This window comes from Dryobates pubescens, chromosome 9 (assembly GCF_014839835.1).
Source record: "Dryobates pubescens isolate bDryPub1 chromosome 9, bDryPub1.pri, whole genome shotgun sequence".
Taxonomy (NCBI): Eukaryota; Metazoa; Chordata; class Aves; order Piciformes; family Picidae; genus Dryobates; species Dryobates pubescens.
Window position 1 is genome coordinate 16156332 of NC_071620.1, and position 24162 is coordinate 16180493.

At 42.6% G+C, this 24162-nt stretch overlaps 1 protein-coding gene across 2 annotated transcripts in view; it reads left to right on the forward strand.

The window, feature by feature from the left end:
• GNAL (G protein subunit alpha L) overlaps window positions 1-24162 on the forward strand; it is a 231519-nt gene that overhangs the window by 140475 nt on the left and 66882 nt on the right. For both annotated transcript variants that reach the window (XM_054164121.1, XM_054164123.1), the window contains exon 5: window positions 17135-17232. In XM_054164121.1, the coding sequence (XP_054020096.1) occupies window positions 17135-17232 (98 nt within the window). The remainder of the gene's footprint in view (window positions 1-17134; window positions 17233-24162) is intronic.

Here is a 24162-nt window from a genome sequence, read left to right on the forward strand (position 1 = left end):
CAGCCTCACCAGGGTAGACTAGAGGGGGAAGGGAGAATGCCTCTCAACCTACTAGCCACACCCCTTCTAATATGCCCCCAGGAAGCCATATCTATTTTATCTCAAAGCTTGCATTCATTTAACAATGTCCCACCATACGTTTGTAGTCCTTTTTACTCTCTAAAAAGGGTGATTTTTTTTTTCTGTGGTCTACAGTCCTTTTAGGAACTTAATGCAATTTTCCCTTTGGAAATGTTTAGTTTGTTGAACTTTACCTGAAGCCAGTTGACAAGAGCCACTTAACCTTTTTGCTGAAGTCAGTTCAGGTAGCCATCTCATCTTTGGCCTCTAGTTTAGATCTAAAGCCTTTATAGTTTATGTAATTGAAAGGTGGCAAATACAAAACCTTCTTTTTCTGCCTGCCTATTATTTTGCCAGAAATGTGAAGTGTCTTCAATCCTGCTAGCTGATATACTTCAGTAGAAGCAGATGTGTTTATCTTGTTGCTTACTTCCAAAGGAAGCCACTTTTCAGCATTCTCCTGATAATGTTTTCTTTACCAGCTCATGCCATGTCTAGTAATGAAGCAGGCAGTAATTGTGCATTTAAGCACTATCAGCATTGACTTGTAATTTCCAAGTGTATAATAAATATATACCATCACAGAGCAATTATTGACAGTAGACAACTCTGTTTATTTATGCTATTTTAAGGTTTCCTTGCACACCTATGTTTTATCTTGCTGTAGGCAGGATTCTGTAGCTGTTGTTGATCAGCTGGGGCAATATGATTGCCCTCTTGTTTCTACCAGAGCTATAGAAAGAAGGCGTTGATAGCTGCCCATCAATCAGTCACCATCAGCAGAAGTTTCAGACTGCTGTTGTACTCAAACGATGTTGGAAGAGTCCAATTTGTTCACTAAGTTGTTGGTAATTGTTCAAGGGAGACCAGCATGATGCCCAGGCTGTGTGGAGAGAGCAGTTCTGCCTACCTGGTCACCTAGAGGGAGCAATGGTACTTGGCCAGTGCCTGTTTCCAAAATATAGTGGTCTGCAGAGCACAACAGAATGCAAGAGTGTCCTGAAAATAACTGGCAAAAACTGCCTTTCCTTGAGAAGAAACTGGGGAGGAATCAAGCAGTTCTCCACATTTCTTCTGGCAGAATCATAGAAGCATTTCGGTTAGACGAGGCCTTTAAGATCATCAAATCCCACCATTAACCCAGCACCGCCAACTCCGTCACTGAACCATTTTCCTTCAGTATTACATCTACACTTCCATTAAATCCCTCTAGAGATGGTTACTTCATCACTTCCCTGGGCAGCCTGTTACAATGCTTGACAACCCTTTTGGGGAAAAAATTTTTCCTAATGTCCAAACTAAACCTCCCCTGGAGCAACTTGAGGGCATTTCTTCTTCTGCTATCACTTGCCACTTGGATCACAGTGCCAAATACCAGTCTATAAACATTACAAAACAAATACAGTGCGCTGAAGATCCAATTAATTAAAATATTTGCTCATTGTCTACCAGGTTTCAAGACAATTTGTAACAAGTCAATGAACATGTTCATTAACTTTTATAATAATATCTGAGAGACAAAAGTCATTGCTTATATAGGGGGTGTGGGTGTCCTTTAGTAGTAGAAAAGTCACAAAACTCCATCATGTGGATCATTATTCCCATGTAAAGATCACTCTGCTCTTTGCTCACATTTTATTCTAGTTTCGTGTAAAGAAATCTTTGGACACTCTTAACATGAAGGTAATAGACAAAAGGCTTTGTTATTTAGTTCCTGTTTTAAGCGCAGCATGAACTGACTTCCAAAATGTGATCCTGTAGAAATCAAATCATGAAAGGGAAGTTTTGAACTGAATTTCCTCATCTTAGAAACCAAATCATGTGGTTATCTATAAATACCTTTAAAGTGTGTATCTAATGTTTGTTTAATTAAAATACATTGCATTTAAAATAAAACTCCATCTATAAAAGGTAGATAGGGAAGCCACACCTTCAAGAGAGAAACAAGTGTATATGAGGAAAGCATTTCTGTTTAACCAAATGTGTTCTACACTCAGTGTGACTGATTGAAGAATTGGTTGGACTCTTACGTTCTTCCAGCCCTGTGGTGCTCTGACAAGCTCTTCGGCACCAGTAGTGTCTGGAGAAGGCTAGGTGAGAATGTTCATGGAAGCCTCATGGGGACTTCCATGGTAGTTTGTCTCAATTGCTACAAGTGTGGGGAGGGTCCAGTATCATTGACTTCAAACTCCCTGGTTCTGTTTCACTTCAGTTGGTGGCAGTTTGACTTTAATTAATCCAAAGAACTGCATTTCCTACCATTGCTGCGATGAGCGTGAATCATTTCTGTCTGTTTAAGGAGCTCTGGCAATATTTGCCTTTCAAACTAAGGGAATTACTTGGTTTTATTATTTCACTCAATTAAATTATTTTATCTCATGTTCCTGCTTCAACATCATGCATTGAGATTCAGTAACAGTTCTTTGGAAGTCACAAGATGCTAATCATCTGTTTACAATATTGATCAGCAGCTTCCATGTTAAATTGCATTTGAAGTGAGAAATAACCAGCAGGGAATAGTAAATAAAAGACTGGGAAGGAAGGGAGGGAGGATGTTCTCTTAGGGTGTATGCAGTAATTTTTTCAGGTACCCTGGAAACATCTGCATACTAGTAAGCTGGATGTCCTTAACAACTTTCAGCTCCGAAATTGCAGCAGGATTTCCCAACCACAAGTTGTTCATTGTCTCTGGCAATGCGTATTCATACAGGCAGACATTCCTGTTCCTACAGATAGAGATTTTGGTGGAATTCTAAGCAATTTCTGCAGTGCAAGAATGTGGGCTAATGAAAAATACTTAGGTTCTGATGTCTCAGCAATTTCATTTGTTAGTGTATATACATTCTTCCTTCAGAATAAGTAATAGGATGTTATTATGTCACTTCTTCAAAATGGCATGCTTTGCAGAATGGAAATGAACTAAACACTAAGAAATCAGATTCTACACTGTCTAAATTTCTTCTGAATTACTCTGTAAAGGTTGAATTCTGGGGCTCATCAGCACTAGAGTCATGGGAGCTGGCACGAGGGAATGCTGAAAGTTACTTCTCATCTTGAGTACTCTGTCCACCTCTGGAGCACTCAACACAGGAAGGACACAGACCTGATGGAGCGGGTCCAGAGGAGGGCACAAAGGTGATCAGGGGCTATAAGGAGAGGCTGAGGGAGCTGGGATTGTTCAGCCTGGAGAAGAGAAGGCTCCAGGAAGACCTAATAGTGGCCTTCCAGTACCTGAACGGGGGCTACAAGAAGGCTGGAGAGAGACTGTTTACAGAGGCCTGCAGCAATAGGAAAAGGGGCAATAGCTTGGAATTAGAGAAGAGTAGATTTAAATTGGATGTTAGGAACATGGTCTTTACCATGAATGTGGTGGAACACTGGAACAGGTTGCCCAAGGAGGTAGTTGAGACTCCATCCTTGGAGATATTGAAGGTCAGGCTTCATGGGGCTCTGAGCAACCTAATCTAGTGGAGGATATCCCTTCTTACTGCAGGGGGTTGGACTAGATGACCTTTGGAGGTCCCTTCCAACCCAAACTATTCTGTGGTTCTGTATAAAATGTGGCTACGATTTACTTAAGAATCTGTGTTACTTGTGAGACACCTTAACGATCTTGAAGGTCTCTTCCAACCTGGTTTATTCTGTGTAATTCTATGTAATTCTATGTAATTAATCTTACTGAATAATGAAATACAGCAGTTGTGCATTTATCAAATTTGTGAGCACATGCCTTCATACAATGGGGTTGCTTTAAAGGACATTACTTTCAGATAGTCAGATTCCTGTAGCTCTATCCACAGTCTTTTCCCAGGCAAAAGCTGTTGGTGTATGTGCAGTTGTGCTTGATAATTTCCAAACAGTTGTTTGCTGAAACTCAGTGTAGTTTAGTCACAGAGATACAATACTTTCATTTCCTTTTCCTACTGTTATAAATATTTCAGAATGAACAAATTGCTGTGTTGAAACTCATCCAGTTCTTGCACGTGGATGAGGACAGGAAAAAGTGTCAAAGAGGAGAGATAAAGCTGAAGAATTTAGATAAAGCTCATGCAGAGGAGTAGGAGGCTAAACAGATCTGGCAGCAGTGGCTGACTTTTCCATAGCTCTCCAATTTAATTATGAGAGCTGCTCATGTTGTGGATGCTGCTGTTCGTCACATGATGTTGCCAGTATTTATTTCCGAATCAAATCTATAAAAGGAAATGAGAGTTCTCGGTCCTTGTAAACCACTTGTCTTACAAATCATAAAGTGCCTACTAGAGCACAACATAGTTCCTTGATGTATGACCTTCAAAACTGGTTTAAGGAAAATAGTTGAAGCTGTGTGTAGTAGAAACTTTTTGTACTGAAGAACTGCAAGCTGCGGGCTTGTGTTTTTTCAGCTCGCTCGATGGTTGTCTTCTCTATGAAACTGTATTTACAGAAGCAGCAGGAGCTGGTTCCCTGTGGGCAGAAGAGCTGACTGGGGACAGGGAGAACCACATCTCTCAGCTTTGTACTCCACTCATCTGACTTCCCTGGGGGTATCCCCACTGAGTAATGAACACCAAGGCAGAGTTGTAAGAAGGGCTGAGAGCACCACAGAAGTAACTTGCCTAGGGTGTCAAGTTCTCATCATGCAAAGGTGACAAAGTGCATATTTGGCTTTGTATCTCCAAGCAGCAGGCAAGAATTAACCACATGATTTTCACTGCTCGGTGCAATAATAACCCACCAGAGGAGCTCCGCTTTTTTCATACTGATATGTGCCAAAGTGCATTGTGGCATGGAAGATCTGACTGCCTTACTGTACAGCTAATACAAAATGGTATCTGATGCAGTGCTTGAGATGTAAAAGCCCAGGGGATTCAGATCCAACTCTGCCATGTTACAGCATACAAGTTAGTATTGGCTTGTGTTTGGGAAAAAAATCTTGATAAAAATTCTTGCTGTGAATTGACTGAAGTTTACCAATTAATAATACATGTCTTATGGAACCATAGAATCGTTTGAGTTGGAAGAGACCTTTAAGATCAAGTCCAACAATTAAGAGTCTAGCCCCATTCTCTTTTAGATACTGATCAGCACTGATAAAATCCCCTCTCAGTCTGCTCTTCTCCAGGGTAAACAGACCCAGGTATCTCATCTTTTCCTCATAAGGGAGCTGCTCCAGAAGTACAAATGTACAAAAGGAAAGGTACCAAAATCCCTTCAAGGAAAAGAATGTTCATGACCTTTGTATCCTTGGCACTACACATTTTTGATGAATGCTGTACATTTAAGTAGTTTGCTTAAATTATTTCTCCTGCTTTCTTTAGTAGAGAGCTTGATGGCCCCTTCAAAACAGAAAGTAGGCAGCAGCATTCAAGGATTTGTGATGGCAGACTGAAAGTTGAAATGGAAACCAGAAGATTGAATCAGAGGTTTTTGTTTTAAGTGTGATAAAAGATTCATTCTCTAGCTCAGGGAAATAAATTTTAAAAGCCACTATTTAATAAGTAGTGAAAAAAAAAATCCATGGAACTGCTCTTTGACTTACAATGTGATTTTATCTTCAAAGTCTGTCTTACCCACAGTGCTGAGCTCAAAATATTGCAAAAGCACAAACCCATGTTTTTATTTTTGCTTTTGTTAGTGTGATCTCAAGAACTTTCAGACCTTCTTTTTTTTTTTATAGTGTTTGGCATGTGTGAGTTTGAAAAATGCTTTAATAACATTTCCCAGGTTTTGTAGATGAGTTCTGTGGTCTCTGAAAGCGAACTTGTTGATTTCTACAAAATAAGATGGCATGTGGACCACCTTTCTAGCAGACAGAAATAGAGCTGCTAAGGCAATCAGGCTGATACCTTAACTGCACACACTCCTTGGAAATGCAGTGTAGAGTAAGAGCTTAAAAATCTTTACCCTGGTGACACCTCACCTGCAGTACTGTGCCCAGGTCTGGAGCCCTTGGTACAGGGAGAACATGGAGCTGATGGAGCAGGTGCAGAGGAGGGCCACGAAAATGATCAGGGGGTTGGAGTAGCTCTGCTACAAAGACAGACTGGGGGAGCAGGGGTTGTGCAGTCTGGAGAAGAGAAGGCTCTAGGGAGACCTAATAATGACCTTCGAGTACCTGAAGGGGGCCTACAAGAAAGCTGGAGAGGCGTTTACAAAGGCCTGTAATGATGGGACAGGGGGTAATGGCTTCAAACTGAAAAAGAGTAGATTTAGATTGGATGTTAGGAACAAGCTCTTTACCATGAGGGTAGTGGAACACTGAGCAGGTTGCTCAGGGAGGTGGCTGGGGCCCTGTTCCTGAAAATATTTAAGGTCAGGCTCAACAAGGCTCTGGGCAACCCCATCTGGTTGAGGATGCCCCTGCTTACTGCAGAGGGGGTTGGACTAGATGACCTTTAGAGGTCCCTTCCAACCCAGACCATTCTGTGATTCTATGAAAATCAAGGCACAAAAAGAGTTCAAGAAAGGCCTGTAGACTGTACTGTGCTGGCTGCTCTCCTGCTTCTTGAATGTCGTCAGCAGCTCCACAATTCACATGTGTTTTGTCTAGATTTGATGGTGCTTTTATACGTTTCTAAATGCTGCTTCATTCCTCAGCTCCTTTCCTTATCCATGTTGGATAAGATTCTCCTAGGACTTAATGAACTCATTTTGCTTTCTTGGAATATAGGATGCCCCATCACTGGTGTGTTCTATGAGGGTGGTATTTGCCATCATCCACCCATGTTCAGTTCAAGGTGAACTGAGGTGATGCTTAGCACAGGCTGTTCCTGCTTCAGGGTTGCTGCCTTCAGCCTAAAAAAGGCAAAATAAGTCCACTGAGCAGGGAGAGAAGGTAGATTTACATATATTATACTGTAACTCTCTCTGGTAGATCTAAAGTTATGTTTCAAAGGAGAGTTAGAGGCCAAGCTGCTGCTTTGCCTATCAGAATGAGTGACTAACCAGCAGAGTAATTGCATTGATTATTGCACACTCACAGATTACCACAACAGAAAATACCTTGCAGGGGGTGGAGGTTGTACTTTTCCTGAAGGTTTCTGTGTAATTTATCTACGGTAAATGCTGGTGCTTTAGAAACATCTCAACCCTACTGTCAAGCATGGTCCTTGTGTGCCAGTTTGTCCACTCCTACCTGGTTGCAGCATTTTCCCCCGCTATTGCTTGGCTGCTAATGAAGGTTTTGATGCCACTGCTGTTGGAAAAATTTGAGTCATGTGTTCTGCTTTTGTTTTTAAATGGTAACTCTGTTTGCCTGTCTTTGTTGTGGGCTTTAGGAGCTTGAGCAGCTGCATTTTGTATACCTACAGCAAAACAGCTCCCTTGTTAGGCAGAACATTTCATAAAGGATTAAGTGGAGCTGGCTGAGCCATAGGGGACACTTTTGTCTCATAAACAAGAGGCTGATTATCAAGAGACTGCACTTGTTTGTGGAAGAGGTAACTGAGCAGGCTTCCTTCTCTCCTGGGTGTCTTACCTGATACTTTACCCTATAATTTCTGCATTAAGTACGTTTTAAAATGTTTGTTCCTACAGCTTACATCTGCACTCGGTAGATGTTAGGGGGTTAAGAGTATTTTAGTAGACATAAGCAAACTAGCAATAATTGGATGCACTGGGACAAATCATTACTCACTGTCTGTTCTGGGTTTGTCTCACCAGTTTACAACCACCCCAGTTAAAGACTGTGTTAAGATTCCAGTTTAAAGTCAGGCTTTCAAAATTAAGCTTGCCCATGCAACACTTCTACAAAATCATCCAGGTAGCCTTTCAGATTATTTTTGTTTCTATAAGGCACTGACTCTTGCATTGCAGAGAAATGGAAAATAAATACTATACCAAAAAATCCCAAATTACAGTAAAAAATTGTTTCTTTGACTTACATTAATCTTCCTATTTCCTACTTGATTTGTGGCTTAGCATAGAAGTACCTTTTATTCTTACTCTCATCATTCATCTTGAAGCCCTGGGTATTATTCTCTCAAGTTTACTCACTCAGCATGTTTATCACTTTTATTATACATTTGTTATAGTATTGCTATAAATTCACAGAATCACAGAATCACCCAGGTTGGGAGAGACCTCAACGATCATCAAGTCCAACCTGTCACCACAGACCTCATGACTAAACCATGGCACCAAGTGCCATGTCCAATCCCCTCTTGAACCCCTCCAGGGACACTGACTCCACCACCTCCCTGGGCAGCCCATTCCAATGGCGAACAACTCTCTCAGCGAAGAACTTTCTCTTCACCTCGAGCCTGAACTTCCCCTGGTACAGTTTTGAGACTGTGTCCTCTTGTTCTGGTGCTGGTTGCTTGAGAGAAGAGACCAACTGCCTCCTGGCTACAACCACCCTTCAGGTAGTTGTAGACAGCAATAAGGTCTCCCCTGAGCAGATGGTTTCTTCTTCACTCTGTACTAAAAGTTCATAGCTGTTGGATTGTATTCTGTTGAGCTACCATGTGTAGCTCAAGAAAGATAATCAGATGTGATTTAAATACTTTGAGAGATGAAGAAACTACTGTGTATAGCAGTACCATCCTCTTAGGAGATTCAGAGATGCTTCTGTAGGGTAAGCATTATAAGAGTTCAGAGGGCTGTATTCAGCAGCACTGAGTCCAGTCTTGAAATAATGGAAAAATTAATATCTAGAACCGTAGAACTGTTGCAGCTAAGGGTAGCAGCTCCCCCCACCACCCCACACCAACACCACCAGAAGCCTTCTGGAGTGTGAGGGAGGAGCTCAGCTAGGATGCTGGCCCTCTGGTTATCACCCAGGCACTGCATGGAAAAGAGTTTCCTCACAGCTTGCTGGGGAGTGGAGAAACTGGAAGGTTAGAGGCCTTTGTCATGGTTACCTCTTCCAGAATGTGTTGCTGCCCACCCTTCCCCGTAGCAGCCCAGCATCCTGCTGCTCACCACTGCTGCCACACAGTGCCTTGGGCTGCAGGCTGATGGACCTGGTTCCAGTTTGCCCTCAGATGTCAGGATACTGTCTGGACGACAGAGACAGGCACATCACATTGAGAAAACCCTTCTGTTGCATCTGTGTGGCAAGGTTTTGGCAGCAGGGATTCTACAAGGAAGGCTTCTGTGAAAAGCTGCTAGATGCTTCTGTGTCTGATGGAACCAGTGCCAGCTGGCTCCAAGACAGACCTGCCACTGGCTAAGCCTGAGCTTGGCAGTGATGGTGGCACTGCCTCTGGGATAATGTATTTAAGAAGTAAAAAAGTTGCTGCACAGCAGCAGCCTGAAGAGAGGAGTGAGATTATCACAGAATATATTTGGTTGGAAGAGGTGTCAGAGATGATCCAGTCCAACCTTCAACCCACCATTGAGAGAATATGTGAGAGAAGCCACTCTGCAGCCACAAAGGTCAGTGAAGAAGGAAGGAGAAGGGGTTCTCTAGAGCAGAGATTCATCTGCAGTCTCTGGTGAAGACATTGGTGAGGCCTGCTGTCCATTTGCAGCCCATGGAGGTCCACAGTGGACCAGAGATCCATCAGCAGCCTATGGAGGACCCCACACTGGAGCAGGTGGATGCCTGAAGGAAACTGTGACCCCATGGCAACCCCACACTGGAGCCGGGCTCCTGGCAGGACCTATGGCCCCCTGCAGGGAAGAACCCATGCTGGAGCAGATTAGCTAGAAAGAGTTATGAGCCTGTGGGGTACCCACACTGGAGCAGTATCTTCCTGAAGGACTGCACCCCATGGAAGGGGTTCATGCTGAAGCAGTCTGTTCCTGAAGGACTACACGTTGTGGAAGGGACCCACGCTGGAGCTGTTTTTGAGGAACTACAGCCCATGGGAAGGATGTGTATTGGAGAAGATCCTGAGGACATGTTGTGGTGGTTTAGGCTGGGTGCTGGCCTGGATGCCACTGCACAGACCACACCTGGGAGGTCCCAAGGGGTGGGCCCAGCCCAGGGGGTGGTCACAGGAAACCAGGTATTCCATTCCCATAATGCCCTGCTCCCCTATAAAACATCAGCGCGGGGTCTTCACTTCCTCTTTCGTCCCCCGCTGCTGCCTAGGCAAAATGGCGTGAGCTGCTTCCCTTGGGCCTGCCCAGGCCCAAGGCTGGGTTAGGGGGGGAGAGAAAGAGCCCTGGGGGGGTTGGGTGTACCCCCAGGTGGGGATGAAACGTTCTTGGGTATGTTCTGGGATCTCTCTTTTTTTTGTCACGGTGCCTGTGGTTCTCTGTAAAACTTTCATTGTTGTTTGTTTTGTTTTCCCATTTAATCTTTCCATCACACTTGCAATCCGTTTGTCTGAGTTGTTATTTTTGCCCGTGGTGGGAGAATCTGGTCTCCCAAACCACTACACATGTCTCTCATGGGAGGGACTCCACACTGGAGCAGGGGATGAGTGTGAGGAGTCCTCCCCCTGAGGAGGAAGTTGCAGGAGACACAATGTGTGGTGAGCTGACCACAACCCCCAATCTCCATCTCCCTGCACTGCTCAGGGGGAGGAGGTAGAGGAATGAGGAGTGAAGTCAAGCCCAGGAAGGCCTCAAGGATGGGGCCTCCACTACCTTCCCATGCAACCTGTTCCAGTGTTCCACCACCCTCACAGTAAAAAACTTGCCCCTAATATCCAGTCTAAATCTACTCTTCTCTGATTTCAAGCTATTGCCCCTTTTCCTGTCACTGCAGGCCTTTGTAAACAGTCGCTCTTCAGCCTTCTTGTAGGCCCCACTCAGGTACTAGAAGGCTGCTAGGAGGCCTCCCCGGAGCCTTCTCTTTTCCAGGCTGAACAACCTCAGCTCCCTCAGCCTGTCCTTGTAGGAGAGGTGTTTACTTTTTGGTTAAGTGAGTGAGGGAATAGGTAGCCACTGAGATGCAGAATAGAAGTGATGACTTTTATTTCACACCCACAGTGGCAGAACTATGAAAACGTGTAATGTTTGCTACTTCAAATGGTTGTCAGGCTAATCAGACAGGTTCAATCTGTGTTCTGGATAAGAAATTGTCATATGGTACTGAAGCTTAGGAGAACCATAGCAAAAATTTTGGCTTGAGGGAGATCAATCTTATTTCATGTCGATCTGAGCTGCTGTTTTCAGCTTTGAAAATAAGAGAGCAACTATGTGGAGCAGAAAATACAGGGGAATCTTCTCCATCCCAGCTACTGGGAGATTTAAAGGTGACATCAGGATAGCTATTAAAGTGTATGCTGCAGCTGGAAGGAGACAGAGAGGAATTTTAACAGAGTAAAAAATTGTGTTCCTGACCTAACATGAACTTTTGTGGTTTGTAAAGCAATTAGAGGAAAAGTCCTCTTTCCAAATTACATGAAGATCTGTTCATGGAGATATGTCATTGTTTAATCATCACTAATATTTATTCCCAACTTAGGCAGCTGAAAAGTGAAACAAGTTCATTTTTTAGCTACTTGAAATTAATATATATTTTTTTGGTAGGAGTTACAAGGGGGAGGAGGTTTCTAAGGTAACCTACCAATAAATACGTTTATTTCCAAAATAAGGAAAATGAAATCTCAAGAACAGGCTGTAACTGCTACTAGGGCAAAGTTGGAAACCAGTGCTTTGAGACTTAGCTGTAATGTTTCTGCAGTTGTTACCTGTATTGGTTTCTTTAAAAGGCTTATAAAGGAATATAGCCCCACCTTTTATTTTCAACCTAAAATGTTACCTTGGAATGGATGAGGAAAAATATTTCTACAAGACCTGTATAAAATGTAGTGAAAGTTCTGTGCTGTTCGTCTCTGTGCTATCAGCTCAGGATATTTCTCCATTACGTACATCTTACCTTACTTAATCACAGAGAAAATCCAAGGAATCATAAATTATTTGTCACTTAATTATTTTTGGATGATCCATGAATATTTGTGTATAGCAGAAATTAACTGCTAGTGAAAAGGAAGATCAGGAACATGAGGTTTGTGCATTGTCTCAGAAGGAGTGGGGAATTTCCAAATAATTTTGTATCAGTAAATATTTGAGTTGTTGTGTGTTTTATCACCATTGTGATCACCTCAAAATGTTGGTATTGCATGGTGTAGTGATGGCTGTAAATTGATTGATTCATGGAATGGTTTGGGTTGAAAGGGACCTTAAAGATCATCTAGTTGCAACCCCTCTACCATTAGATCAGGCTGCTCAAGGCCTCATCCACTCTGGCCTTGAACACCTTCAGGCAGGGGGCATCCACAACCTCCCTGAGCAATCTGTTCCAGTGTGTCACCACCCTCACTGTAAAGAATTTCTTCTAATATCCAATCTAGATTTCCCCTCCTCAAGCTTCAATTCATGCCCTCTTAACCTATCACTACAAGCCCTTGTAAAAAGCTCCTTCCTGGCTTTCTTGTAGGCCCCCTTCAGACACTGGAAGGCTGCTCTAGGGTCTCCCTGAAGCCTTCTCTTCTCCAAGCTGAACAGGTCCAGCTCTTTCAGCCTGTCCCCACAGGGGAGGTGATCCAGCCCTCTGATCATCTTCATGGTCTTCCTCTGAACCTGCTCCAGCAGTTCCTTGTTCCTCTTCCCCTGGGAGTAGCAGAGCTGGACACAGTACTCCAGGTGGGGTCTCAGAGAGCAGAGCAGAGGGGTAGAATCACCTCACTCATCCTGCTGGTCACACTTCTCTTAATGTAATCCAGCACACACCTGCCTTCTGGGCTGCAAGCGACCATTGCCAGCTCATGGTGAGTCTTTCATCAACTGACACCCCCCAAGTCCTTCTCCTCAAGACTGCTCTTGAGCCATTCCTCACCCAGCCTATATTTGTGCTTGGAATTGCCCTGACTTAAATTCTTAAGTAACTCGTACCAATTAATGTGTGTAAAACAGAGTATCCATAATTCCTGTGACCTGTGACTCCTGAGACCTGAGGCATCATCAGTTACTTTACTGCTTTAATTAAAATACTGCCTCAAAAAATAGATTAATGGTTTTGTTAATGTGGTAGATGCAACTATTTGTGTGGGTCTATCCCTAAGGAAGAGTTTAGGAGAAATATCTCTGAAGTTCACAGATGTGTCATGATGCAGCTGGTTTCCTGCTTTCAGGCATAGGACATGAAGCCTGGTTCTCTTCAGGATACTAAAGATTTTTAGTAGATTTCAGTGACTTGGATCCAATGGAGGTCAGCTGCATGTGTTTGCAAACCAAGTGAATCAGTGATTTTCCATGTCCCTGTTTTCTCCTGTCCCACCTTTACCTAAAGGACCTGATTCCTGACTGTTAAGAACTTGGGGAAAGCCACTTTCCAGCAGTCTGAACCACAGGAAAATCTTAGTTTGGTCATCTCAGAATGTAAGGCACTAAGGTCACAGCTCTACTCTTAAAACCTTACTTGTTTTGTACTGACCTAAGGTCATGTTCATATGTAGTTTGCTGTCCACCAAAAATATTAAGTAAAAAGTTTTCTCCCATCTCCCTTATGCAGCTAGAGCAAATCTAAATTCTGAGTCCTTTGAATTACCTCGGCTCTTCCAGCCTGGAAGGCTGGAAAAATGTCTTCATCAAAAGTGCTTTGAAGCCCAGGAACAGGCTGCCCAGGGAAATGGTGGAGTCATCATCCCTGGTGGGAGACGTGGTTTAGTGATGACTTGGCTCTGCTGGGTTGAACTTGATGATTTTAAAGGTCTCTTCCAACCAAAACAGTTTTGTGCTTCCCTGCAAGAGGCATTGCCAAATATGGCTGCCACCCCAGGGTACTGCAAACCCCTCCGACAAGTTCTGCAGAATGGCCTTAACCCAACACCTGTGCCTTTATTAGCTCGCCAGTGCCTGGGCATGGCTGGAGGAAGCAGTGTCATGCGTTGAGGATGTTGTCCTGCGATGGAGAGTAGGTTGGTACCCAGATGTGTTTGGCATGTGTGGGCAGGATCCTCATGTGTGCTTGACTCTCTACAACAGGAGCCTTCAACAGCTGAGGAGAAAACACAGTGAAGAACTTAGAGGAGATGAAAAAGGGGTTAAAATCAAGTGTGAAAAGTTGCATCGTGGTACGTGGTGTCTTGAAGCAGGATTTTTCTGGAAGGCTTTAGTCACCTGGGAAAGAAGGATTGGGTAGCTGTGTGGGAGGCAATTTGCAGGCAAGTGTACTCTGCAGCAGAACAGTACATTTTAATGAGGGAAGTGTATTTGCTCCGTTTGAGAGGATTTGCTTTGGTCTACAAGTCTGGAAGTCATTTTAAATAGGCTGCTTTGAGAGATAATGGTCAGGTGGAAATACTGGAAGCATATAATATGGAAACCCTGTATTTACAGCATATTTGGAGGCTCTCAGAAGCTGAGCTGAAAAGATTGATTCTTTCCTAGAAGAGATTTTTAAGAGTAAATAAAGCTTAGAGAGGATGTGAAAACAGAAGTGAAGTTAGAAACTCCTGTGGCTATGCAGTTTGATTTATTTGTTTATTTATTTACATTTGCAGCAATCTCTCAATTCATCCAACATTGCAGAAAATTATGCTTTCACACTGACATCCTTCTCATCCCATCCTCTTCCCATGGGCTGTGTGGGGCTCAGTGGGACTGTTTTGTAGATGTAGGCTAAGAGATGGCTTTCTGGGCAGGTGGTGAGGATGGGGAGGCAGCCTCATTCCACTCAGCCCCCATGCCTGCAGCAGCTAGCATCTGAAGGAAGGAGGGGTGAAATTGTGCACACAGTCATTGAAGAGGGTGGCAGAGCTGAGTCCTTCTGCCTCAGGACCCTGATGCTTATCCAGAGTTTTTTTTTCCCCTGAAAATGCATTGCTTTTCTTTGGACAAAGATCTCCCTCTTTTAGACAGAATCTCCCTCTTAGTTTCAAACCATCACTCCTTATCCTTTCACAACAGGCCCTACTAAAAGGTTTGTCCCCATCTTCTTTATAGGCCCCTTTTAAGTACTGAAAGGCGGTAGAAGACATGGTCTCTCTTGTATGTGTCCCTCTTTATCCTACTTGTTTTGTTTGCTATCTTGTCCTTTATTGAGCTTGTTTTTACTTTCCTTCTGTTGTAGGAAGAGAGAGTTTATAATAGCAGTAGTGCAACTTCAAAAGGTGCATCTGCAGTGTTTTAAACAATCATTACATAAGTCATTAAAATAACAAAGGCAAAATAAACATGTCCTCGGGATGGTGAGGAAATAAATTCCAAAGGCAGTGTAAGCATCTGCCAATCTCCATTGTTGCTTCCTCTCTTCTTCCAAGGTTTTTTGTGAAGGTTTTTCACACCTGCTTTAGCATCTCCTGTTGTCTAAACTTTGGAAAACTTCTTAAAGAATGGATCTTCCTCTCTGTACTGTGCCCAGCATAATTGAAGGGGGAGGGCGGGGAAAGGACCTTGTAATGGGCACAAAGAGATGATTCCAATTCTTCCTCCAGGGGGGCACCCAGCTCAAACTACAACAGACCTTTTTGGGGTTATTCAGGGCCTCTGTAGTGTATGTGCAAAGCTTAGCTAAGCAATCATCTGTACTAGTTTGTTCCGAAAATCTTGTCCTGTTTTCTCTCTCCCAGAAAGCATCGCCAGTAGGTGACAGGTAGTTGCTGAGGAGCTGAGTGTCACCTTCTGGAGAACCATTTCAGGGGTGTCATGCAAGGTTGGGAAACCCATATAGAGTAAAAAGTGACCTCACTATGCTGCCAGGATCTGTGAACTTTGTCTTTTGAGAGAAGTTTTTAATCTTTAGAAGGTGTGGAGAGGGTCCTGCCAGCGATTTCAGAAAGTTTCAGAATTCAGATATTTATGCAGCATTTTGAGAAGCTCACAAAGGGAATAGTGGTGTGACACCACCATTTTGCACAGACCCAAATTGAACCCCAGAAAAGCAATTTGTTAGGTTCCACACATTTATGACTGAGCAGAGGGGCTCTGATGGTTTAGTAGCAGTGCTGAGGTGTTAAGAGATTGCAAACAGTTTCTGTGTTTAAGTGGACATACTACTGTAACAATTTGGCTTGAAGGAGGAAAAACACAGTTGTGTGATAAAGAGGATACCAATTTTTTTTCTAACTATTTTCCATTTGATTTTAAAAAGCTGTAGCTGGAAAAAAATCAGTTATGGTTTGATTTGCCAGTAATCACAGAACAATACAATCATTTATGTTGGAAAATACTTTTAAGATCAAGTCCAACAGTTAACCCTACACTGCTAGGCCACCACTAAACTGTATTCCTCAGCACCACATCTATGCATCTTTTAAATCCTTCCAGAGATGGTATGGAATGATAGAACATAAAATGGACTTCCAGCTTTAAAATGAGCTGGAGCATCTAAATCTTTACAGCAGGAGGTGGAGGAGCAGAGGAGCCAGCAGGCAGCGTCAGATGCATGTGTGCATTTTATACAACAGAGCTGTGGCTTCACCATCAGCAAGGACTGCTTTGATTCCTCTTTCAAGTAATTCTGGAAAAGGCTTCCAGGAGATATTTCTGGATTGGGTTGCCTGGGACAGCTGCTAGGCAAAGCACGTTGTGCCAGGCAGCTGCTTGCAGGGAGCAGCATTGAGCAAAGACTCTTGAAAGTCTTGCAATCAAATTATTATGTTGCATGAGAAAATACTGAGCAGTGGAAAGTTGTGTTTTTCAGGAAAAATTACACAATCCTTTTAAAGTTACAGACTGCCTTTTTCTCTGGAAAGCAGATGTTTATGAGCTGAGCAGATTTTTGCATCACTTTTATGCATTTCCCATAGGAGAAGCATAAATTCAGTTGAAAATGAAGTGAACATTCTTCTCAGTAACATTTCTCCTTACAGTATATTTCATATATGGACTTGCACAAATATTGAAGATACTCTTCCTTGCATATCATGTACTGGAACCTGTCAGCAGCCATGTGTTCAGAATATTTTACTGCTGTTTAGCTAATAAATTTTGCTACTTTCCTTCTGTAGAGGTGTAATCTGTCATTCTGCAAAAGGTATAAAGCATGAGGGATGGGGGGAAGGAGCAACACAGTGTGTAGACATGGTGCTTAGAGACATGGGTTAGTGTTGTCCCTTCAGTGCTGGGTTGAAGGTTGGACTGGATGATCTTTGTGGTCTCTTCCAGCCAGATACATTCATTGATTCTGTGATATAGATTGGGGATTGAAATGACTGAACAGTGTTCCCTTATCTGTGCTGTTTCAACTTTTCAGGAATTCTTTGAACATGCAAAGAAGCTCTGGGATGATGAAGGTGTAAAGGCATGCTTCGAGAGGTCAAACGAGTACCAGCTGATTGACTGTGCACAGTAGTAAGTAATTCTTTTTATGGATTTAACAGCCCAAAATGCAATCATCTATAATAAGTTATAGAAGGACATCTGCACACTATCATCCAAAATGTATACTCAGGTGAAGATGGAAAGAATGCAGGTGAATAGCTTCTCTAGTGTCCTGTATCTCAAGGATGATGGGCAATCTTACAGCTGTCCTCAGCTATCTAGTGGGATGGTATAAGGAAGGAGCTAGGCTCTTTTTGGAAGTATGAAAGGCAACAGACACAAAAGCCAATACAGGAAATTCAAGTTAGATACCTGGACAAAATTCATTACCATAAGGGTGGTCAAACACTGGAAAATGTTGCCCAGATAGGCTGTGCAATGTCTGTCCTTGGAAGGGTTCAAACTTCATGGTCAGGCCTTGTGCACCCAAAACTAGTATGATCTGCTCCAGGCAAGAGTAGGGCTAGACCTAAATTGCCTTACAATTAACACACTCAAGGATCTCTCTGTTAGTGGCTATAGCTACTGTGGATACACAGCATCTCCAGAACTGTATTTCAGAACTTCTGCATGGGCACCATCGTGCAGCAGCCCTCTGTTCTGCAGAAGGAAGGTTCATTCAAAACCAGATGTGATAGCTTTGCAATGGATTTTAGCACACTTCTCCATTCACAGCACACAACTGAAAATCTCAGTTTATAATCATGCATGGGGGAGGAAGGAACCCCAAACATATTTAAATTAGCAAGATCTGGCTGCAATGCAGTAATTCACATTTTCATTCTCTGTACAGGCTGAGTATGTTGAGCAAAAGTAATGGGTTGGTTTATCATACCTTGCCATTATTATACAACTAAATATTCTGCTTCAATTATTTAACAGCTAATAAAGAGGAGTGAAAAAGTAATAATTTTAAAATACCTTTATTCCATTTGAAATAGATTTACATAAAATTAGTTTGATTTAAACCATGAAGTTTAAATATTGTAGAGCAAATCAGAGGAAAATGCTTTGTTCTAAATTCTGAGACCCAGGCAATGCTGGAATTAGAAACATAGAATGGTGGGGGTTGAAAGGGGCCTCCAAAGACCACTGAGTCCAACCCTTCTGCCAAAGCAGGATCACCCAGAGCAGGTCACATAGGAACACATCCAGATGGGTCTTGAAAGTCTCCAGAGAAGGAGACTCTATAACCTCTCTGGGCAGCCAGTTCCAGTGCTGTGTCACCCTCATAGCAAAAAAGTTTCTCCTCATGTTGAAGTTGAATTTCCTGGGTTCCAGTCTGTGTCCATTGCCCCTTGTCTTACCACAGGACAACAGTTATAACCCTTAAACAGGTTCTTCTGACTGGAAATGTCCTGAAAAGAGATCTGTAGTAGGTTGTGAAGGTGTAAATCATAAATATAGAGTGCATTCATGGAAACATTAATCAGGAGGTAGTCCATGATCATACCAAGGCTGCAGAACTCATCTGTCTTGGGTAATAACCCAACTCTGACTTGAACTGTGACCAAAAATGTACATTTTATGTGAACTGCTGTTACAGAAATGTATATTCGTGGAGTTGCTATGCGATTTGCGGTTTGCAGAGAACACTCCAGCGTGTTCTGATTTGTCTCACTGGCAGCGTGGTCAGCAGCAACGCCACAAGTCTGTGGTAGCGCTCAGTGCTTTGTTTTTCTGTTGTTTCCGCTCTGGGTGTCAGGGCTGAAGCAGGAAGCAGGAGGTGTTTCTAAGGGACTTGACACGCGTCTGCCGCAACAGGGAATTTTGGTGCTGCAGGTCATCACTTCTTTTCCCTCTTTCCAGACTATTTTGGGGAAAGAGAAGGACCCAGTAATGATTCATCAGCACATGGAAGTGAGGGAAAATGATATATGTGTAGGAAGGAACTCATTTGACCTCAGCAGGCTGAATTTAGCAAAAGCCGGGCATTTGCTCATAGGCCAGAGTGGCTACAAATGAAAACTGTGGTTGTACACAAAAAGACAACTAGAAAGTTGTCCAAAATTGTGATCAGTGGGTTTCCCCTCGTGCCCTCGTCTACTACAATCACAACGGTACAGATCTGAGCTATGCTTGCTGAAAAGTTCAGGCTAACTGTTTATGATTGTAGACTTATAGATTGTCTTGGTTGGAAAAAAACCTTGAAGATCATTGAGTCCAACCATTACCTAAATCTGCCAAGTCTGGTGCGAAACCATGTGCCTTAGCACCACATCTCTGCATCTTTTAAACACCTCTAGGGATGGGGATTCAACCATCTCCCTGGGGAGCCTGTTTCAGTATCTGAGAACCCTTTCTGTGAAAAAGTTTCTTTTAATATCCAACCTAAACTTCCCCTAGTGCAACTTGAGGTTGTTTCCTCTCATCCTATCACTCATTATTAGGAAGAAGAGACCAGCACCCACCTTTCACTCAAGTAAGATATCAGAACAAGAGAATAGAACAGTAACATCTATTTAAAATCAATGAATGTAAAATTTATTTTAGTGGTCAGTAAAAGCCAATGCATGTCCCAAGCCTGCTTTGAAAAATGGTGCTGAAAGAACCAGGTGAAAAAAGAATACATAAAGCCATAATATTACTGATACTGTACTTTCCCTTTAAAGAAAAAGTACACCTATCTACAGGCTTTGACAAGGAGAATAAGGTGAAGTATCATGTTAAACCCAATAGCAAAACAAATGGGAAAAAGGTGGATCTAGAATGAAGAGGGAGACCTTATTTACAGGGGAGCTATAAGAAAGATGGGGACAGTCTTATTTAGCAGGGCCTGTTGTAACAGGACAAGGGGTGATGGTTTTAAACTAAAAGAGGGAGATTTAGACTAGAGAGAAGAAAGAATTTTATTACACTGAGAGCGGTGAAACCCTGCCCCACATTGCTGAAAGAGGTGATCGCTGCATCCCTGGAACCATTCCATCTCTGGTTGGATGGGACTCTGAGCAACCTTGTGTAGTTGAAGATGTCCCAGCTGACTCCAGGGGGGTTGAATTAGAAGACCTTTCAAAGGTCCCCATCCTACCTAAACCAGTCTATGATTCTGTGAAGTCCACTGTCCTGAAAGATAGAACTAAATCCTACTACCCTTTTCATTGAAAGTTTGAAAGGAGGTTATTCAGATTTTGTGATACATATCTTCCCTCCATATCTTCTAACTGGCCTGTGTTTTCTTTATTCTGAGGTTATTTATTATAGTAGTAAATATTACACTTGTGTAATTCTTCACCTTTAAGACACATTTATGAAAAAGAATTTGATACTTAAATATCTCTTGAGTGTATCTGTGTGTTCCATTTCATGATCTGCCTGAAAATATGACAGCTAAGTGACTTACCCACATTTACAAGCCTTCAGTCTTACAGCAGAAGACTTGAAACTTGGGAACAGACATGTCACTAATCTGATCAAACAGCCTTTTTCTCACTGATAAGGATTATTTGTGATCTTAACAGAAATAAAATGTTCCCAACTTTTATTTGCCCCTCCATCATACCTTGAGAACTAAAACAGTGCCGTCAGAGTCAATGGAAAAGAAATGTTAAAGCTGCTGTGTCTTTGCTGCATTATCTATTTCTGTAATGCAGAACCCAGAATAACATTTCTGTGCCTGCATTGGATGGACCTTATTCAGAGTGGTGGTTTGTGTCTGCCTTGTATCTGTTAGAGCATGTGAGGCTGGGTTAGACACCTAGTTCTGCTATGTACATATCACAGCATGTTAGAGGTTGAAAGGGACCTCTAGAGATCATCCAGTCCAACCTCCCTGGCAAAGCAGGATCACTCAGGACAGGCCACACAGCAACACACCTAGGTAGGTTTGGAATCTCTACAGAGAAGGAGACTCCACAGCCTCTCTGGGAAGCCTGTTCCAGTGCTCCAGCACTCGCACAGGAAAGAAGTTTCTCCTTGTGTTGACATGGCCTCCTATGTTCCAGTCTGTACCCATTATTCCTTGTACTATCCCTAGGCACCACTGAAAAGAGCCTGGCACCTTCATCTTGACAGCCACCCCTCGGATATTTATAGACATTAATAAGATCCCCTCTCAGCCTTTTCCTTTCAGGACTAAACAGTCCCAGGTCTCTCAGTCTCTCCTCATAGGAGAGATGTTCAAGAAAACATCTGTTTTCTTGTGTCCACTTAGAATATACTGGATACAAGGGTGCATGTCTGGCTCAGCAGGAGTGAGTGGCATTCATCTCAGAAAGCACCCATGGTCAATGTTAATTGGCAATGGAAAGATGGGAACCAGTGCAATGCTGACACACTTGCTTACCACAGAGTTTGGAAACATCTGCAGTGTTTTCATTACTCCAGCTGTGGGAGAAAGCATCCCACACCATCAGCTAAATCCTTATCTCTGACTTGATAGTGAAGGAATAACATTATCAGTAGGTCACCACTAATTTATCTGCTTTCAAAACAAAACAAAACAAAGCATATACAAAAAAATCCCACCACATGTTAAAAATATTGGACCAAAAGTTGAGTGGCTGACTTAAAATACTGGAAAGCATTCTTAGGAGATTATAAAGTCAGCAGTCCAACTTGCTGACTGTTAAGTGAGTTACAAATACAGTGTGTTTTGGAAGAGTTGAATTTGGCTGCAGTACAGAGCTTCTGTATTTTTGAAAGTTAGCCTAATTTTCTTTATTACTGTGGGAGAACCATTTGGCTGGAAATAGAGTTAGTAGAAAGACAAAAAGGCAAATGTTTTATTTACATTAGGACTAAAAGTTGCTTTTCCTTGATCTTTAATGCCCTTCTAAATTAGCAGGGTACTCTTCCTTCATGGAAACGAGGATGTAGGCCTGCTTGTCAGACCACTTTCATGTGCTTACATGACTCTCCATATCTCTGCACTTCTCCTAAGTGTGATGTTGTGATATCTGTAACAAACATGAATTTATGACCGAGCTGGAGGCCAGACCTTGTGGTCTGACAGTGGTAAATGTATCATCAGCAAAGATCTGAGTTTTTCTTTATCACTAACTACCAAGATAATTTATGTAATTCTGGGAGGAGGAAGTATTGCGTGGCCATCAACCATATTTTTCCCTTAATGACTGCTACATATTTCTTTGACATTGGTACCGTAAAAGTGGCAGGTCATTGTTTTCCCTGCCTTCCAGTTTAGTATTTCTTTCAAGTTAAATGTCAAGATTAATTTTAAAAAGATTACTTGGAAAGTTGATTTGATTTAATTCTTGTCTCCAGTTGACTTACCTAGATTTCAGCAGGTTGATTTTGTTTATGGTGATAAATCTTACATCATACTGTAATTAGGTTTCACTTACTTTGAACTACCATCACTACATCTGCATTCAGCAAATTCATACAAGACAGAGGGACCTGGAGCTAATTAAGCTGAAGAATTACAGACTGAGAGAGAATCTTCTCAATGCTGATCAGTACCTAAAGCACGGGAGTCAAGAGGATGGGGCCAGACTTTTTAAATGGTGTGCAGAGACAGGACAAGGGGCAGCAGGCACAAAGTGGAGCACAGAAGGTTCCATCTAAACATAAGGAAAATGTCTTTCCTTTGAGGGTGCCAGAGCCCTGGAACACAGGATGTGAAGAGGTTGTGGAGTCTCCTTCTCTGAAGAAATTCCAAACCAGCCTGGACAATACAGTCCAGGGCAAACTGCTATGGGTGACCTTGCTTTAGTAAGCGGGTTTGTACTCCAGAGGTCTCTTCAAGCCCCCACCATGTTGGTTTTCTGTGATAAGGGACTTTCAGATTATGACTTAGTGCTGTCTTGATATTGAATCACCTGTATATAAATAAAAACCCATTCATTAGGTATTCCTTCTAATTCTATGACATTTTTCTTACATGTTCAGATTTAATTAGGATTTCATATAATTACAGAACCATAGAATGCCTTAGGTTGGAAGGAACCTTAGAGATCATCTACTCCAACCTCTCTGCCATGGACAGGGACACCTCTGAACTAGACTCAGCTGCTCAAGGCCTCATCCAACCTGGCATCCACAACCTGCCTGGGCAGCCTGTTCCACAGTCTCACCATGCTCATCCTGAAGCGTTTCTTCATAAGGTCCAGTCTAAAACTACTCTCTCAGCTTCAAACCATTCTCCCTTGTCCTATCACTAGACACCCTTATGAAAAGTCTCTCTCTGGACTTCCTGTATTGGAAGGCAGCTCTAAGGTCCCTCTGGAGTCTTCTCTTCTCTAGGCTGAGCAACCCCAGCTCCCTCAGCCTATTCTCATAGCAGGTGTTCCAGCCCTTGGATCACCTTTGTGACCCTCCTACAGACTTGCTTCAATAACTCTGTGACCTTCTTAGGATGGGGACACCAGAACTGGACCTGGTATTTGAGGTGGGGTTTCACAAGAGCAGAGTAAAGGGCAAGAATCACCTCTCTTGACTTGCTGCTCTTAAATTTTCCTAGAAGAGGAATACAACTCCATTTTTTAATATTTTAGTTTCCCCATACTATTTATCAAATGCCCAAATTTTGTGGTATCCATGGAAGGGAACTCCAAAGCAAACTTCTATGATTGTAGAACAGAACAAAACTAAACAAGGTCTAGCTACAATGGCCTTCATTTTCAAAGAGAATCAACACAAAACAAAACAAATATACAAAAGTGTTGATGAATTGATTATGTGTCTTTATAATACATAAGTGGGTTGACTTTACCATCATGCTGGTGAAATGGTTTCTATATGATAAGCCCACTTTCTTCACTGAAGACCATCCTATCTGCTGCTCCAGCAATCCCAGAAAAGCTACTGAAGTGATTTTTTGCTTTGAAATCTTAATACATGTCCCACAGACAGCCGTGATGTTGAAGGCCTTTGCAAACCGTCAGTTGTCACTGGAGGTTGTTGGGCATCTTCAGTGTCGTGATTGTCCATCCATCATTTTGATAAAATAAGGGGGTATTGGTTGATAGTTGACTGAACATGAGCCAGCAGTGTGCCCAG